Consider the following 17,728-nt stretch of genomic DNA (forward strand, 5'->3'; position numbering starts at 1 on the left):
GCTAAATAGTAGGTCTTGGTGGAGTTGAAATAACCAGAATAAACCTTCAGAGTGCCAGATTGCAAATGAAATATTAGAAGCTGTGACGCGTGAGTCCCTGTCTTGCACCACAAAACACGAGGCTGAGTCTCAGTACTTTAGCGACACCAGCTTTATTCAGCTTGAAACAGGAACAGCACGGTTATTTATTGTAGCAGGATCTACGACTCTCCCAAACACAAACACAGCACTCAGGCAGGGTCATGGCCAGGTTAATGGCCAAGTAATCCTGTTCCCTGCATTTCTAATGTACCTTGCATCATCCATCGATGACAGGCACTGATAGCTTGACCGCAATTGGCTCGAATGTGCTTCCTCGGTGCTCAGCTGCAGCGCTATGAGTCTGTGGTTGCCCCGACAATGGACAAGCAATCTTCTACAGACACAGCAATCGTGCTTTCAGACGCTTTTCCCCTTGTTGTCCCATTTTTGGGGAGGTCCCAAAAGAGTTTAGAAACCTCACAAAGTGTTTGAACATATTATGCAGATTGATCCATTAACAATGAATGTGATGATATTATCTGTATTTATGAATGGAATTATACTGTACTGTGTATTTGATCTGCTGTCTATGTCAGAATGAACTCTACTTCTATCTTATTTAGAACACTAACTGTGTGTGGTCTTCAGGACAAACAACAACCTCAAGTCTCCCTACCACTTTTACTATATTGGTGAACTTACAGAAGCTTTCTCTAAATGGGCTGGGATAGGTCGTATCTTCTCCGAGATTGATAATGTAGTCGAGTGCAGCTGTGGCACAAATTGAATGGGAAAGGCTGGAACCTGTTTCAGGCAAACGTATGTAACCTCATTGTGTGAACGTACAACGTGTATGTACCACAGAGCTGAGTTTGTCTGCCTGGGTTGAATGAGAAGTGAGGTGCATGCAAGCGCCAAAAAAATATAAAAGTGCATGTATGCACCATTTTACCAAATGCAAATCAGACTTGTATAAGCTTCTACATCTTCCATAGAATTCACACCAACTCCTGTGGCTGTGGTTGAGCATGAGCAGAGCAGACTGCTCCATACACACACACACACACACACACACACGTCTTTCATAGTGAGGAGTGTAGTGCATGCAAGCGCCAAATAACTATAAAAGTGCATCCATGCGACATCTAGTGGCTGTGGCTGAGCGTGAGCAGAGCAGACTGCTCCACACACACATGTTTATTATATATGTCTAATATTGGTGGTGAAAGTAGCTGGTTACAAAGAAATCCTCTTCTAAAGTATTAGGAAAAAGTCCCAAGCAGAATAATAATTTTATTTTAGAGTAGAAAAATAAATATTTTATTTTAGAGTAGAAACGTTTACTGCATGTTTGACTTCCTTTCCTGTTTAGGGTTACATCTACCTCCAGTTGTCATTTTACAAAAAGTCCTGCAGAGATCTTTAGTGATTGCTCCCTTGTGCTGACCCCAGCTCAGTGATATCTAAAAAATGTGATTGACTGTCCAAGGTTGCCAGGGAATTGGCCACATTTATGAACTGTCATGACTTATGTTTCCTTCTGTCAGTATTGGGGATGGAGTGTTCATGCATGCAAACTTTAAGTGAAAGCCCATGAAATATGCAAGCTTTCAGTATTAGCAGAACTTTGTCCTTAGGTGGCTCACAGGCTTGGAAATCTGCTCAAATGCTTACAATGTCGATATTCAACTGCTGTAAACAGTTGGGGTGAGCTAGGGTTACTGTCACCAGCGCAAGTAGTGATGTCTTTGCAATATATGATGTTCCCTTGCAAGCAGGCCTCCATTTTGTTTAGCTGTTGGCTCGCTAATGTGCTCCAATATATTAGCCCAGAACTTGTCAAGCTTTCTGCATCAACTAAGTGATTTGTTATTTTGCTTCAGTCATCCAGATTGCCATAACCCCTTGTGCAAAGATATGCCGCATGTATTCAGTCTTGAAAGCAGTGAGGTCCAGTGGTGAGTGATTCTCTGTTTAACTAAAAGGATTCTGTTCCATACGTAGTATTTTATGGCCAAGATTACAGAAATGTAATCCCATTAGCCCAGGGGTCTCCACCTGCAGACTTGAAGCGCTACTTTGGCTGCAGGTTTTCATTCTATCACTTTTTGAATTAGTGACCAGTTTTTGCTGCTAATTAATTTCTTTTCCTTTCATTTTAATTGACTTGTTTTTAAGACTCAGTCCTTTTGAATTACTTTTTTTTTCTTAAATGGCAGCCAAACAAAAATAAGATGTGAAGCAAGCCAACAGATGACCAGCTAAGTCAAGGCCTCAAACTCAAACCGGTATCTTAATTAGAAGCTGAGTCTTGTTGTTAATTAAACCTGTTATTTAATTCCATGGCTTGCTGGTGCCACAGTACACATTTCTAAAATGGTCGATTTTCTTTTTACTAAGAACACTGTCAAAAATGTCATGTGAACCTGAGCAAATTAACTTTACGAGACCTTCACCTTTCTTTTTGATGGATGGATATTGTGTGATTAACACAGGTTGCTGGTCATGTGTTGGCTCATGTATCTCATTATTGTTTGGCTGCTATAGAAGGAAAAATGAAATAATAAAGGGGTCAAAGTCTTAAACAGCAAGTAAATTAAATCAAGGCAAAAGAAGTTATTTAGCAGAAAATACTGGAAACTAATTAAGAAAAGGGTTAGAATGACAATCTGCAGCCAGAGGAGTGCTCCAGGACTGGAGTTGGAGACCTCTGCCTTAGCCCATCAATGGATTCACTTAGGTGATTATTTTAAGGCTGATTCTAGTGCTGCTATGTCTATTTTGTACTGAATAACAGGCTTTCTCAATAAATACTAATAAAGCACTTTCCAAAAATATATTTTTGTGTTGAAATACAGTATGTATGTTTACTCCATGACTGCTTTGTGGTTAGAAGAAAAAAACAAAACAAACTGTGATTCATATATAGAAGGTCTAGATAATTTTAGTAGATCTGAGTAACTTTTGCTTACTCCATCTATGTAAAATTAAACAAGATTCTAATAAAGTAATTGGAGTAGATGCGGTGATATGCATGTGTGCCACACATGCATTAAAGGGAGTTCTGTTCAATACTGATTGTAATGTCCCTCACAAGACATGGGTGTCCCATCCACACTGGAAAGAATAATTGTTCTGGAATTTTGTCATTTTTCTTTAGGTGTACTCATATCATCTGGATTCCAAAGTTGATTTCTGGTAGTAAAAATATATTAAATCAAAAGAAAAGACAAGTATCATGTGCTATAATGTTGCAGAGGCTTTAAGGTTTTTCCACAATGTAAGATCTACTGAATCAAACTCCCTAGTAGATAATTAGTAGATTTAATGGACTTTTTGCATTCCTTATGCAGCACCCGATTAGCCATTTACTTATACAGAATCTGTCAATTTTTCTGTAACAATGCAAAATTGTATATCTTAACAGTAACATATTTGTAACGTTGACTACATTATTTGTGTTTTATAGCTAAAGATGTAGTGTTACAGGCTTTGCACTCCATTGTACCAAAAACAGAATGATGAATCAAATTTAGAATCCAAAATGGCTTGTGTTCTTCCAATTCAGAATATCTGTTTTAGTGATCTGCAGAACTATTTGGCTTAAGAAGTGAGTGCACTCGCCAACGGGCGTTGATGTCACTTCATTGAAACTACACTACACTGTGAGATGACTGTAACTGGTGACACAAATCAGACAAGTAAGCCCATTCTGCACAGCCCCAAGTATATAAACACATTCCCTTCATCCATAATCACACTCATTCCCATTTTTTGAAGCCCATCTTTTGATCTGAATCAAACTAAAACGGAGGTGCTTATAGTGGGTCCATTAGCAAAAGCCCAAATTGGTCTTGGACTTGTCGGCTCTTTCTCTGTCTCTTGCAAACCTCAAGTCTGCAATCTTGGTGTTATTTTTGACAGTAACCTCTCTTTTGAGAAACAGATTAATTCTGTAGTCAAGTGTTGCTTTTTCCAGCTTCGTCTTTTAGGTAAGATCAAGCCTTTTTTACCTTCTAGGGATCTTGAGAAAGCTACTCATGCTTTTATCTTTTCTCGCCTTGATTACTGCAACTCGCTGAATTCTGGGATTAGCATATCCCTCATACGCAGGTTACAGTTGGTCCAGAATGCTGCCGCTTGCTTTCTGTTTTGGGCAAGAAAGTCTGATTCTGTTTCTCCAATATTAGCTTCTTTACACTGGCTGCCCGTCAGTTTTTGAATTGATTCTAAAATCTTGTTGCTAGTTTTTAAATCTTTACATGGGCTTGCTCCTGCCTATTTATCCAAATTGTGTGTTTTACACCAGCCATCCAGAGTGCTTAGATCTTCTGGTCAGTTGTCTCTTGTTGTCCCTCGTACCAAGTGTAAAACCAAGGGGGACAGACAGGGCTTTGGCAGCTGCTGCTCCTCGCCTGTGGAACTCGTTACCTCATCACATAAAGGAGTCGTCTATAATTCAAAATGAGATTAAAGACTCATTTCTATTCATTTGCATTCCGTGACTTTCAGTAATACTGATGGTTTCCTCATTGTGACTCTATAATCTTACTTCTATTTATTATTTATTTTATTTATGTTCATTTATTGTATTTCTATTTATGTTATTTATGTTAATTGTATGTTTTTTTCTTCTTTTATTGTAAAGCACTTTGGCCACAGCATTCCTATGTTGTTTTAAATGTGCTATATAAATAAATTGACATTGACATTGACCAAAGCATCAAGTGTTTGGAGCTGCTAATATTTTAACTTTTAACAGTATGACTGATGTTTGGGTTTGCACATGTACTGATAATCTCTGTCACACACGTGCGCATGGGGGGCAGCTGAAGGCCTTGAGTGAGGACAGTTCCGAGTCATAACGGGATGTGGCACAGTGCACCGACTCTTTTTCTCCCTTTCCTGCAGACCATTCACGGGAGATTCCACCTGGCCCTCCTGACGTCACTTCTGGGACTTAGGCCTATGGAAAAAGACCTTGCTGGCTCCGGCCCCTGTGATGTCACGCCTGGCTTGAACCTATAGCTGAAGACCTTCCTGAGCCCGACGCCTTGGACCTCACTTTCTGTCTTCCCCTTTAAAAGCCTCCACCTTTTCCCTATTCCCTCAGTTCTGTTTTGGTTTTGTGCACAGCTGTGCTATCATTTCAAATGACAATTTGCAGCCAGGAAACCAAATATATGGGTGGCTGCCCCAAACCTTGCTATGGCTCTTTGTGGCTTTTGTGACATCTCCCATTTGGGAACCTACTGCATTTTGGCCATTTCTTGTACATTCTCATCTTGATAAGTTTTGTTTTTGTTAAATTTAGTTTATTTGACCTGAAATCAACCTCAGAAATATCTTTGTGGATTTATTATAGCAGAAAAAAACAAATCAAACAATGCGTGTTGCACAAAAAGGTGAAGCGGATTAATAGGATACTCTGCAAGAAGCATTAAGGCCTATTTTCAGAACAACAACGCAAGATTTACTGGGTGTGACACAAGTCAAAACTTCTAGCTTTTAAAATTAATTCAGCATATGAAATATTGTCTTTAATAACACTTCATAGCAAAAAGCAGAACACCTCTGGAGCTTTCAATGTACTGCTTAACCACAACTCCTTTGCTGAAAGGAGAAAAACGGAGAGCAACTCAAAAATCAAACCAAACCCAGTCCATCAAGCTGGGCAGCTAGCGCTGTTAGCACCAGGGAATGGTATTTCTGATGTACAAAACCTGGCTTTAGAAAACGACACTTTTTATGATTATGATTAATGTAATGCTGTAATGACATTCAAGCTAAAGCTAATGTTAATAAATTATAAAGTATCTGGTAAAAAGAAGCATTTACATAATTTGTGAAAGTACTAAAAACTGATTCATAATTTAGTAAATGAGTCTGCAATGCACATGTCTTATTTAATTAACTCCACCATTTATAAATGCATGCAAATTGTTACACTTTAAAAAGTATGCGGGTTGACTTTGAATTAATCAAGTATTAGACATAAAACCTAATAAATAAATCAACTTATTATCTCTATTCATACGTGATTTTTTTATTAACTTTTAATGTGACAATTTGGTGGGAATTTAAGAAAAGAACAAACAGTGCCTAAGAAAAGATAGAAGAGGAATGTTTTCTTAATATTTTATATCCCCCAAATTACCAAAAAATACAGAACAATGTAATAAATGTCATACCATTTGAATTCCCAGCTAGCCATATCGCTATTACTGGATTGTAGGAGCTGGACTCTTATCTTGGCAGCTTTGGGCTCATGGTGAAAGAAAGCAGCCCTTGATGGGTGCCAGTTTCATTCCTTGCAGATACACTTACCATGCCAGTGTAGAGACGACAATTAAACCATATGTAGGAAGAAACCTGCCAGAAGTTGTGATGAATGTGTGGAATCAGCTGGGCTGGCGATCCAATTTCTAGAGCTGTGAGGCAGTAGTGCCAACCACAGAGCTACTGGGCAGCTTACGTTTAAAGATTAATTGTATTTCTTTGCCTAAAGAGAGAAAATGCCCAAGGATGGACTGGCCAGGACAGTTGCTAATGGAGGAAAATCTCAGAAAAATTGATATAAATTAATAAACTGGCAAATAATTAAAAGTACAGTAAAATATGACAATAAATAAATAAGTATAAATAATGAAATGTGTCATGAAATATGTCCATTGTTGCTTCTTCATGCATTACTGTATATACTTGTATTAAATTCTCCCATGGATAAGTTGGGACTTGATTTTACCGTATAATTTCTGGTATTTTATAATGTCGGTCACATAAATCGAATGCGGAAAACTCACGCTATTGGTCCAAGACATTACAATATGCTAACGCCCACCTGAGAGAGTAACCACAGAGTGCATTGCCTGTCATTTCTATGTGAGTGTGGCAATGCGCTATATCAGCGTGTGCTCCTAACCCCTCTAACTCTCTGTCACTCTCTATTGTGCCTATGTGACCACACGGTAATACCCGAACTATTCCGAAGCGGCGTTTGCACTGTTTAGTGTTTTTTGTATCTCACCCCCTCATACACCTTTATTGTAAGAGCATCCCTTATCTACGATGGAGCATTTAATCAGAGGAAAATATGAAGCTGGTTTTAAATTAAAAGTCGTTGAGGTGGCAAAAGGAATTGGTAAGTGCGCTGCTGCAACAAAATTTGATGTCTTGAGAAACTGATGCGAGATTGGAGGAGGCAAGAAGATGTAAAAAAAAACAAATTAAGTGTTGCATTTTTGAACGGGCATATAAGTCGGGGTCAGGTTTTATGGTCGATTTTTTGGGTTTCAAGTGTCGACTTATATGTGAGTATATATGGTAATTATTTCTTCATTCATTTCAGTGACACCATATGCAACGTGAAATAAGCCTTGAAATGAAAACTTTCACATTCACCCTTCAAAGCCGAGAGGGCAGCGTCTAGCGAGTTATTGTTGGTTGAGTGGATGTAAACCTCTGACTATCAAGTGCCACACACAGCAGCACACACTTCAGCTGACAAACTTCTAATGAAGAATTCAGAGTTTCTTGGTGCGAGGCAACTTCTTCTTGCAGTCATAGTCAGCGTCATAACTTTGGAGTATTCGTAGGGTTCTTGGGTCAAGCTAATGTAAGCGCATGGGTCCACTCTGTGGATGATTCACCATTCAAAAGGCTGTACTCGCTAGAGCCCACTCTCTCGACTTTGACGAGTGAAAGTGATATTTCCACTCACAGCTAATTTCATGTTGCTTGCAGTGTCACTGAAATAAATAAATACATAAAAAATAAGTAACAATTCATTTTGTGACTCATTTAAATGCATTTATTTATATTCATATTTCATGTTATTATTTATTTACTGTCACTGTACTTTTATTTATTTACTTTCATCTAAGTATATTCCTCCATAGTTGAATTCAAGATTTCTGCTTTGGTGAGAATAAATTCAATTCCATATCCAGAATTCTGGAAGAGTGACATCTAAAGGTGTCAGACTCCTATTCAGCTAGCCACAATGTGCAAAGTTACAAAACACCTCAATCCAGCTTTGTGACGGTCAACACCTCAGCACTTAAAAGTGCAAGAGATAAAGAGCAAGGACAATAATCCTTTTAAGGCTGTCCTTGGGCCTTTGTAAAGATGTTCAGGCTATGGCCCCCTGCCATCCTACAGTTAAACGAAGTGCTTTTAAAAATAGAGGGATCAATGGATGGATGAATCCAGGTTAAATTATTAGACATTGTTGATGGACAAGCAGACCAGACTATGAGATTGTTAAAAGTACTGACTGCATAGGGTGGCGGCGGTTTTGAAAAGAAATGGAATCAGGACAATAGGAAAAGTATAAACTAGCCAAGGTCAACTGCTGGAAGATCGAATATTAACAAAACATGCTCAGTGTACAAAACCAAAATCATAGTTAGGGTAGCAACTGTGTCGAAAACAAGTATATCCACATAAACTTGGCCTAAATGTAAGCCGAGAAATAAGGTTAAAATGCTGCATAAAAATAATTATGCTAGAGACATTTTAAGCTGAATTCACACAAACTTGACCAAAGCAAAAAGGGCACGATGCTGACTTTTTATACCGGCTCAGTAATGATATTATTAAATGTCATATACTCCCCATTATCGTACCAAACAACTGATTCAGAATGATGTCCTGGAAAAACCTGACTGAAATATAACAATGATAACAATACATCATATCGAGAAACAAAAGTGACCATGAGATTTCTTGACTTCTGAAATCCCAAGATCAGGGCGAAAGAACAAAAGGTGAAATAATGGCAGTGACACTAGGAAATTAGCATTAGTCCTTTACCAAAATATACAAAAGGAGGCCTAATTTACTTTATATGTTCACCAACACACACACAATAGTTCAGACCCAAAAAACATAATAAATTTAGGATAGATACACTTTATGAAGAAAATGCCAAGAACATAATTTAAGTGGAGTGAAGCTAGAGTGCATACACAATGATGGCGTGTGGACACTTAGGGGAAATAAAGACAATAACATGGGTCAGCTTCTATAACCTTATGCACATTTTTTTATGTACACAACACAGGAAAAGAAGAGTGCATACAGAACAAGTGCGAAGTAAGGAATGAATGAACTCTTGGGGGATACGCATTTAAAGTTCTGTCTGTCTTTGCCTGAAGCTTGTGATACAAGTAGGTTTATTATCACACAACCAGGAAGAATAAAACATTTAAGTAACGACAGTTCATGCAACTTACTTGTTTGTGATCATTAAGTTTCTGCTACTGATTCTTGCCATTCCACCTTTCTGCTTTGCTGCAGACATTTCTGTGATTTTGTTTTTTCGGTTTTACATATTTCAATGCCCAATTTGCAGATAGCAATCAGAAGGCCCGAAACTAATCACAAATGTTAATTACGTTAAATTGGGCAATTACATAATTTACAAGAATTTTACCAATAAAAAAATATTATAGCATGTGTGCTTAATGAATTATACATCAAATCTCAGAAACTGCGAGAAACATGGCAAAGATGGAATAAAGGAAAATAAGATGTGCGTAGAAATACCATGGCTCTTTATTATAATTTCCAAAAAGCTGAATGTTCCTATTTACATTTTGTGCAAAAAAAAAAACAAAATAAAAACATTGAAGTTTCAAGAACTTAACATTGTGTATTCAGTTCAAGGCACATACATAATACACCAGCAATTTTTTTTGTGTGTTTCTTTTGTGTTTTATTTATATTAATAGATCAAAGAAAACTTTGGTTCATGAATTGTAAAAAATATTCTTTTTTTATGAACCAGGTCCCTGGACTTTTTAAAACGTAAACTTATAGAAAGATACAATCGTAACATAAATTCAGTGTTTTATATTCAATTAACACACACTTACTTGGCCAGGTTGTTTTATCCACTCGATGTCTAATAGGTTCCCGTTAGATGAAAATGAAAAGAGCTGGTTGCTAGTTTACATCAGTTACAAGAAAACAAAATCCAAAAAAAGGAAAAGGCTGTTCAAGAAATGCTGCTCATGTTCTCAATCAGGTGCCTTTCTTACAGTCGACGCCATGTTTTCAAGTGATTGTAGTAAATGTTCCGACTGTTGTTACATTTTTTAACTTGGTTAGGAAAATTTTTTTTTACAAATATATATTTAAGATATACAGTAGGTATTGGAAAAAAATAATGTGTAGTGAGTCTGTTGTGTAAAAATATGATTTCTGTAAATTTAAAAATTGTCTTTATGGTAGGATTTACATAAATCTTCAAGATAATGGCATATTAATACATAACAATTAATCTCGTTTTTATTATCGGCTGCAGACTTGCATTCTGTCCCAGGCTGGTTTTCACCGTGTGCCTGTTACTGTATTTCCAGCTACCTATGATGAAAGATTTTTTTTAATTCTAATTAGGATTTTTGTAAAATAATTATGTAATAAGCCTCACAGCCTTAAACTTATTTCAATTCTAAGCAACAGTTTTGGTAAATTCTTATATGGCAAACATTTCAGCATAAAAGGAAAAAAGCACACAGAAGAGACTGTAAACAAAAACTTTGGCTAATCAATCATTAATAATCTATGCATTTTGCCAAATACTCCGAACTTATTGAAGTGTGGCCTAATCTGTCTGAACCTTGCGACAGGACAGCTTATTCTATTTGATTTAGCAAACAACTTTCAACATGACAGGGGCTCAAATCTGTGATTTTATTTTTGCATTCACGTCAATAATGAAGACATTGTTTAGTATCTTAATGGCACTGCCATTCGCGCTGTACAGCCATTTGTAATTAAAGAGCCGGAGAAGAAAGGCAGCTGCCCGAGTGCATTTTATCGGTAGCACCTTTAAAGCTAACAAAATAACACCATTGGAATTCCACAAAAAGAGTTTTTAACCTTCCTGTACTGAAAGTCAGCGTCACACAAAAGAAACCAATGAGAAGAAATGAAGTCTTGCGTGTCCTTTTCAATATGCAAATGCATTGTTTTATTTTGTGCTTATAATTACAAAAAATATATATTCTTGGACTAGAAAGTCAAAGAATTAAACATATTTATTGACTCGAAAAATTGCATTTAAAATCTGAATCTTAAACCTCCCAGCTGCAGAAAAGAAGCCGAACCATGAGTTAACATAGAAGCGTCGAATTTACGTTAAGTACCACATTTTGTACAACTTGAAATAAGAACGCTTAAGTCACAACATTAAAACATTAGTCACGTGAAGGGAGATGGGGCTGCACAGGGGTGGGCCAGTAATTAGTCAGATGACACAGTGTGTCCATGTTCCTGTCATAAAAGAGCATTCTACAAATGGACTCCATTCACACACACACACACACACACACACACACAACACTGACTTTCTAAGATATTCAGCAAGATTTGTCATCTGAAGAAGTGTGCAGAGTCTTTGATATGGACCGTATGCATACATTTTGAAAAATGAACTCCAATTTCTAACCCAGGTAGTGAGGACTGTAATCATCCAGCATCTGACACTTTCCTATCCCCTCCTTAATGGCTCAACATCTTTATTTAAAAGCCTACAAAACCGAAATGCAGACAATTAATTTCTCAATTACCACAGAAGGACTGGCTGCCCAAATTCTTCTTAACGTCTAAAACACTTTGGTCCAGTGTGTCTGCTTAGTAGCTAGAATAAAGAAATCCAAATGATTCGAGTGCCACGGCATTGGGTTTAAAAGCAGGCCCATGCTTTGCAGCTTCTGCTTTTGCCAGCATCTGTGCTTTTCTGAAATGGAGCACTGTACACGTTTCAAAATTGTGCAATTACATGTCAAGGTGTCTTTTTGAATTTCGGCACCCATCATTCATTGCACTACTAACCTCTTGCCCACATAACAGTCTAAAGTGATGCATGTGCGTGACGTAGAAATTATAACTTGATGGTGACGACAGTAATACGTGGAAATGCTGACCACTCTTTTGAAAAAAAAAAATCATACTTTTCCATAAAACCGGTTATGATTAGTGCACTTCTCCAATTTCATTTTGGTGCTGAAACCAAGCAACCAAAATAAAAAATAAAAAAAAGACTATTTTTGTAACATTATTACTGAAGAATAAACAACCGCCCTACATGAGGGTAAAGTTTCAAATGATAAACCCACATGCTTTAGTCAGCATTTCAATGACTAAATATAGTGAAAATCAAGGCTGCCTCAACACCGATGCGATCTTTTGTTAAAACTAAAACAGCCACTTGAGCACAAACACTTTTTAAAGTAAAGTAAATAATGTATGTCCATATCTGTATTAGCTTTTCATTTTAATATCTTTTCCTAATATTCAAAAACAAGCACTGTCTGGATTTTGACATATAAATTTCCCAATCGGAAGTGTTTATTTTGTTATAAATCTTTGCCAATCAAGCTACATACAGTACACTACACACGTTTGTGCATTTTCATGTGTGGTGACATTTGTGGTATGGATATATGGTATGGAAGAGAAGAAATGCAAGGCTGATCCCTGCATAGAAACTAATCACGTTGGACCACTAGGGGGCAGAGAAGCTGCTTGTGTGAAAGCATCAAGTGCTAGTCAGCCATAAAGCCCCTGTTAATAAAGAAAGGAAAAAAAGAAAATTTGCCGTACAGTTTCAAGAATTATACTGAGCCTGTTCTTTAATCAATATTTATAAACAAATGTTAAAATGAAGAAACACTGCAAATGAAAGAGGCAGCTGTTTCCTAAATTAAAAATAAAATCCGTTTTTGAATTAAATTTAACAATGTTTGCTGTGCTGCTCCATTCAGTTTACGACTTCATTAGCCAGGTGCAACTCCTATGAGATTTGCTGTTTATTATTATTTTTAAGTCATCCACTTCTGCTTTAGAATTTTAGCTTACATAGTCCCTAACTGGCAGAACTTCAGGGAATGTGATCCAATTAACAGTCACTTGGTCCCTTCAAGGCTGCCTTCCAATTACAGCCAATATTTTGCAAAGGAAAGGACTTCTGTACACATTTTGGCAGTGTAACACATTACCTCTTCCAGTGCTGCCAACAGTCAGCATAGTGGGACATTGTCCCCCTGTAAAAGAGGCATAAATTACTGAGGGTTGACTGTCTTCCTTTGTGTGAGTAAACATTAAAAAAAGGGAGCACACACACACACACACACACACTCAGTGCAAGGTGATTAAAATGTGCAAGCCAGTGATCATTAAATAGATCTTCAAATGAACACGCTGAAATTCTGTTTCTTAATATAAACACAATTATTTTCTTATCTTTTAAAAGATCAAAAGGGATGTATGTGATCAACACGGTGGCTACAGTTAATTAATTAAAATAGCCTCCTTTATAGGACACGCTCCAGACTTATGACTATACTCCATATTTCTCTTTGTCTGTGCTAAGCCGTTTCTTTTAATCAGCATTTCCCTTTGCAGCACACTACACATTCAGACACATTTTTAATTTCACAGATTCTTTAGTATCATCTTCTTTTGAGCAAATCAAATAAATGTGTTTCCTATTTAATAATAAAGATATTGGGGTTGACGACATGTGCCAGAGATAAAACTATAATGTGCATTGAAGACTGGAGATTGTTTTTTTTTTTTTGCTTTTGCTTTTAAGCAGCATTAATTTAATGGACAGTTTTGTTTGTGGTGTGTATTAGGGTGAATAAATGCAGGCAGTAACTGGACAGTAGAGTAATGTTTGCAGTAACTAATTTCTTAAAAGCTCCAGATTGATGAAGTGACAGGAGCGACTGCTTTGTTTAAAGAGCTTTTAACTCTCACGATAGTGGAATGATCCTCAGACAGTGGATTCCACGCCTTGCTTCCCGTTTCATAAAAGTATACGGTCGTAACGTTGCTTGTTTTCTGGCTCTTTAATTGCCAGCTGCTCATCATCATGACTCTTTCCTGCCCCGTGATTGAAAGCTCCGGTGTGAGATTACTGCTTCCTTCCCACAGATCAATAACAGATGCCACCTGGTGGCCCATGACGCTTACATGTCTAGATGTGTCCTATGTACATGTCCTAGGCATTTTTTCAGTTACATGTGGAGAATGTGATGGTGCTAAGTCTCATTCACAGCCAGCTCACACATTCAAAGAAGCGAAGCTGTCAGAATGACGCAGGCCCAACGTTCGATCTAATGTAGCAAATCAAAAGATTATTAACATTTACTGCTTTGGCAAAAACTGAGGGATAAATGACTGCTAAATTTTTTTTCACCAGTGATGTTACCATTTACTGTCCGGCGTAAAGGCACACGATGCTTCTGTGGTTCAAAAATGCAATGCATTTCTTACGTTTCAGCAGAAAAACATAATATATTAGAAGAAGCTAGGGAGGTCTTACTGTAAAAATTCATATATAGCAATACTTGAAAACCAACAAAATATAAAATTTATTATTTTTTTTCTTTTTACCTTTTTTTTTTTTTACTAAGTTATAGAAAAGATAGCAGTTTGTCCAAGGTATAGTCCACAGTATAAATTAGACAGCAGACAAAGCTGAGAAACCATATATACTATATATATTTATATATATATATATATATATATATATATATATATATATGTGTGTGTGTGTAAATGTATATTATACATATGCACATACACACATGCACACGCACGCACACACACACACACACACACATACACACATATCAAATGTAGTAATTATTACAAAGAGGCAAATTATCATGTGTGGCAGAATTCTACATCTGGAACGCTTCCCTTGCAGTATGTAACGTTGTTCCCTATATGACAGTCTCTGAAGCCAATCCCTCCATTTGGTGCATACAGGGGTTGTATTCTGAAATCTCCTTTCATAAACTGTTCATTATTCAGAGACACTATCTGAAAACTTGTTTCAGTCATTTCCAGGATAGAATTATCCTTTTTAGTTCCAGCTTCACAGTAGTCATCTTTTCTGCGCCCTCGGTTGTATTTCCACTTAGAGGAGGCATAACCTCCTTTCTTGTGCATGTGCCAACAGAATATGCTCAGCAAAACAACCAGGACGATGATTACAGCACCTCCTATTAAACCTGCCAGGAGGAAGGGAGAGTTTGGGTTCTGTTGAGTAGCTTGCTCTGGCCCCGAAGCCTTATTGTTAGAATTAAAAGCAGCAGGTTTAGTGGTGGCCACCGAACATACAGTATCATCTCCTGGACGATAGTTATTAAAAGCATCTAAGGGGATTATACAAATGCGATATGTGGATTTTGGCTCCAAGTTTACCAGGCTTATCCTCTGATGCTCCCCGCCGACCACCTTCTCTTGTACAATATCCCCCATCAAGCTGTGACCCATTTTAACCCACGTGACCTTGAAGGCTGTCACTAAAAAAACAGACGTCCAACTGACTTGAACGCACGAGTCGTTTACAAAAGTAAAAGAGATCTGAATTACATCCTGTGGAGGCACGTTAGTCCTTCTTTCATTCTCGACTTTAGGCGGTGGGGAACTTGTCGAAGTTGTTGTACCTGAAGGTGGAAGCAGGTCAGAATTGCCAGGAAATGCAACAGCTGTCGAGGAAACGGGAGAGGTACCAAGAGTGGTGAGGAAACTGGGAGTGGTTGAAGATGGACTTAATGACGCTGTAGTGCTGGGGCACATGATTAAATTCATATTGAGCTCTCTGATTACCATACCCCGAACTCTCTCGGGCTTGTGGCACATGAACCCACGGACATTTAATGTTGACGGTAAAGATTTTAGCCAATCGGTGACCCACTTAATGTTGCAATCACAGAACCACAAGTTGTTTCGAACAGTGAGCTGTTTCAAGTTGGTAAGCCCATCAAAGACCCCAGGTGTGAGCGACTGCAGAAGGTTATTTGAAATATCCAGTTTCTGCAGCTGTTGCAGATTGGAAAAGGTTGCTACTGGGATCTCTGTCATCTGATTATCCTGCAAGCTGAGTCGCTCTAACAAGTCTCCAGGAAGGTCAGGTGGAGGTACCGTGAGGGAATTCCGAGCCATTGCAAGTTCTACTAGCTTAGCCAAAGGCTTGAAGGTTCCCCTGGCTATACCCTCATTAGTCAAAAGATTGCCATCTAAAATTAAGCGTTCAAGCTTTGTCACATTTTGAAATGCTTGGTCAGAAATGGTAGCAATTCTGTTTTCATCAAGTCTGATCTCGATGAGATCAAGTGGCAGACCAATTGGCACACTGCTTAAATGGTTTTTAGACAAAAATAAAAGTTTAAGGCTAATGGCTTCCCGAAATGCAGCCTCTTCAATTCCAACAGTGGAGATGGAATTATCGTCTAGATGCAGCTCTTCTAGTTTTAACAACTGGGCAAGAGCTGCTCTAGAGATAGTCTGAATATTATTTTCCTGTAAGTGGAGCACCCGTACATTTCTGGGCAAGTTCATGGGGAACTCATCAAGCTGGTTCCCATACAGGTATACCGTGTCCACGGAAACAATATTGTGCAGCTCAACAGGAAATCCAGCATTGTTGATTTGGTTATTGTGGAGGTAGAGAGTCTTGTAACCCTCCTGTATTCCAAGAGGCACTGACGTCAAGCTCCGCTCATTACAATAAACAAAAGTTTTGTCACAACGGCACTCTTGTGGACAAGAAGCTGCCCGATAAAACTGAATATGGAGACCTAAGAGAATGGTTATCCATGATTTTAAAAAGGACACCCAGTCTTTATTCCACAGACGCGTCTGAAACTCCATCTCTTAAAGATGGAGGGAATCAGTATTATTTTTTTTGTTGTTGTTGTTCAACTTCTGGAAACACAAAGGGATAAAAAAAAAAAAATAATATAGAGAAATAATACCAAAATCCCGAAAAACACAATGTCTTAAACTTGGAACAGTGATGCTTACGTCTCCAGTAAATATGCTATGTTGAAAAAGTCAAAGTAATCCTTCTGTAATTGCTTGTCCTAAGCTCCAAATACAAGAGCAATAGTCTCATTAACTTGCGTTGCTCTTCTGGCTGACTCCATCCATGCTTGGATATCAGATGATGGCATAGCTCATCATTTTGCTTTCAGCCAGGCAAGGGCCAATTTAAAATCATGCAGCACAGAGAGACATCGGAAATACCCAGCAGGTTTATCATGCAGGACTCCCACTGTATTGCTAGCTCGTCACACACTGCTGATCCTTGACAGAGTTAGCCTCCTTCGGACTTGACATTTGGGTCCAAAACCTATTGAAATAAAATAAAGAGGCTATAAATAATTTACAAAACATGCAGACAAATCTGTTTGAATTATGGAATCTACATTTCAATTATTTCCTAAAAAAAAATGCTGTGTATTTTAACAAAGCTCTTTACAGATTGGGCAGACACAAAGTGATAATTATCTCCATCAAAAACCAACCTGCTGCTATCTTCATTTACATCTGAAGAATTATTTTAAAATAGTAATAATAAGAGAGATTAAACATGTCAATTCAAAGAGTTTCATTTGGGCTGTTGTCTCTCCTTTTTTTTTGTTTTCAAGAACGTACTGCCTAACAAATTGACTAATTCAATGAAGCAATTCATGTTTTGAAATGAGCCGTCAATAAGCTTAAACTTGTTCCTCTGATGCAATTCAAAATAAAGTTAGCAATTATTAAAAGAAAGAAAGAAAGAAAGAAAGAAAGAAAGAAAGAAAGAAAGAAAGAAAGAAAGAAAGAAAGCCTACCATAGTTAACAGTGAAAACTAATTAAATTTCATAGAGCGTAAAAGACTTTATAATGATTTCCTAC

At 37.6% G+C, this 17,728-nt stretch overlaps 1 protein-coding gene across 3 annotated transcripts in view; it reads right to left on the reverse strand.

Annotated features, from left to right (window-relative positions):
- Positions 1-9,564: 9,564 nt before the first annotated feature.
- The window catches only part of si:dkey-87k14.1 (leucine-rich repeat transmembrane protein FLRT2), a 93,026-nt gene continuing 84,862 nt past the window's right edge, over positions 9,565-17,728 (reverse strand). For all 3 annotated transcript variants that reach the window (XM_028821679.2, XM_028821676.2, XM_051919801.1), the window contains one exon: positions 9,565-17,179. In XM_028821679.2, the coding sequence (XP_028677512.1) occupies positions 14,704-16,698 (1,995 nt within the window). In that variant the 5' untranslated portion in view covers positions 16,699-17,179 and the 3' untranslated portion in view covers positions 9,565-14,703. The remainder of the gene's footprint in view (positions 17,180-17,728) is intronic.

The sequence above is a fragment of the Erpetoichthys calabaricus genome, chromosome 16 (assembly GCF_900747795.2).
Source record: "Erpetoichthys calabaricus chromosome 16, fErpCal1.3, whole genome shotgun sequence".
NCBI classification, from domain to species: domain Eukaryota; kingdom Metazoa; phylum Chordata; class Cladistia; order Polypteriformes; family Polypteridae; genus Erpetoichthys; species Erpetoichthys calabaricus.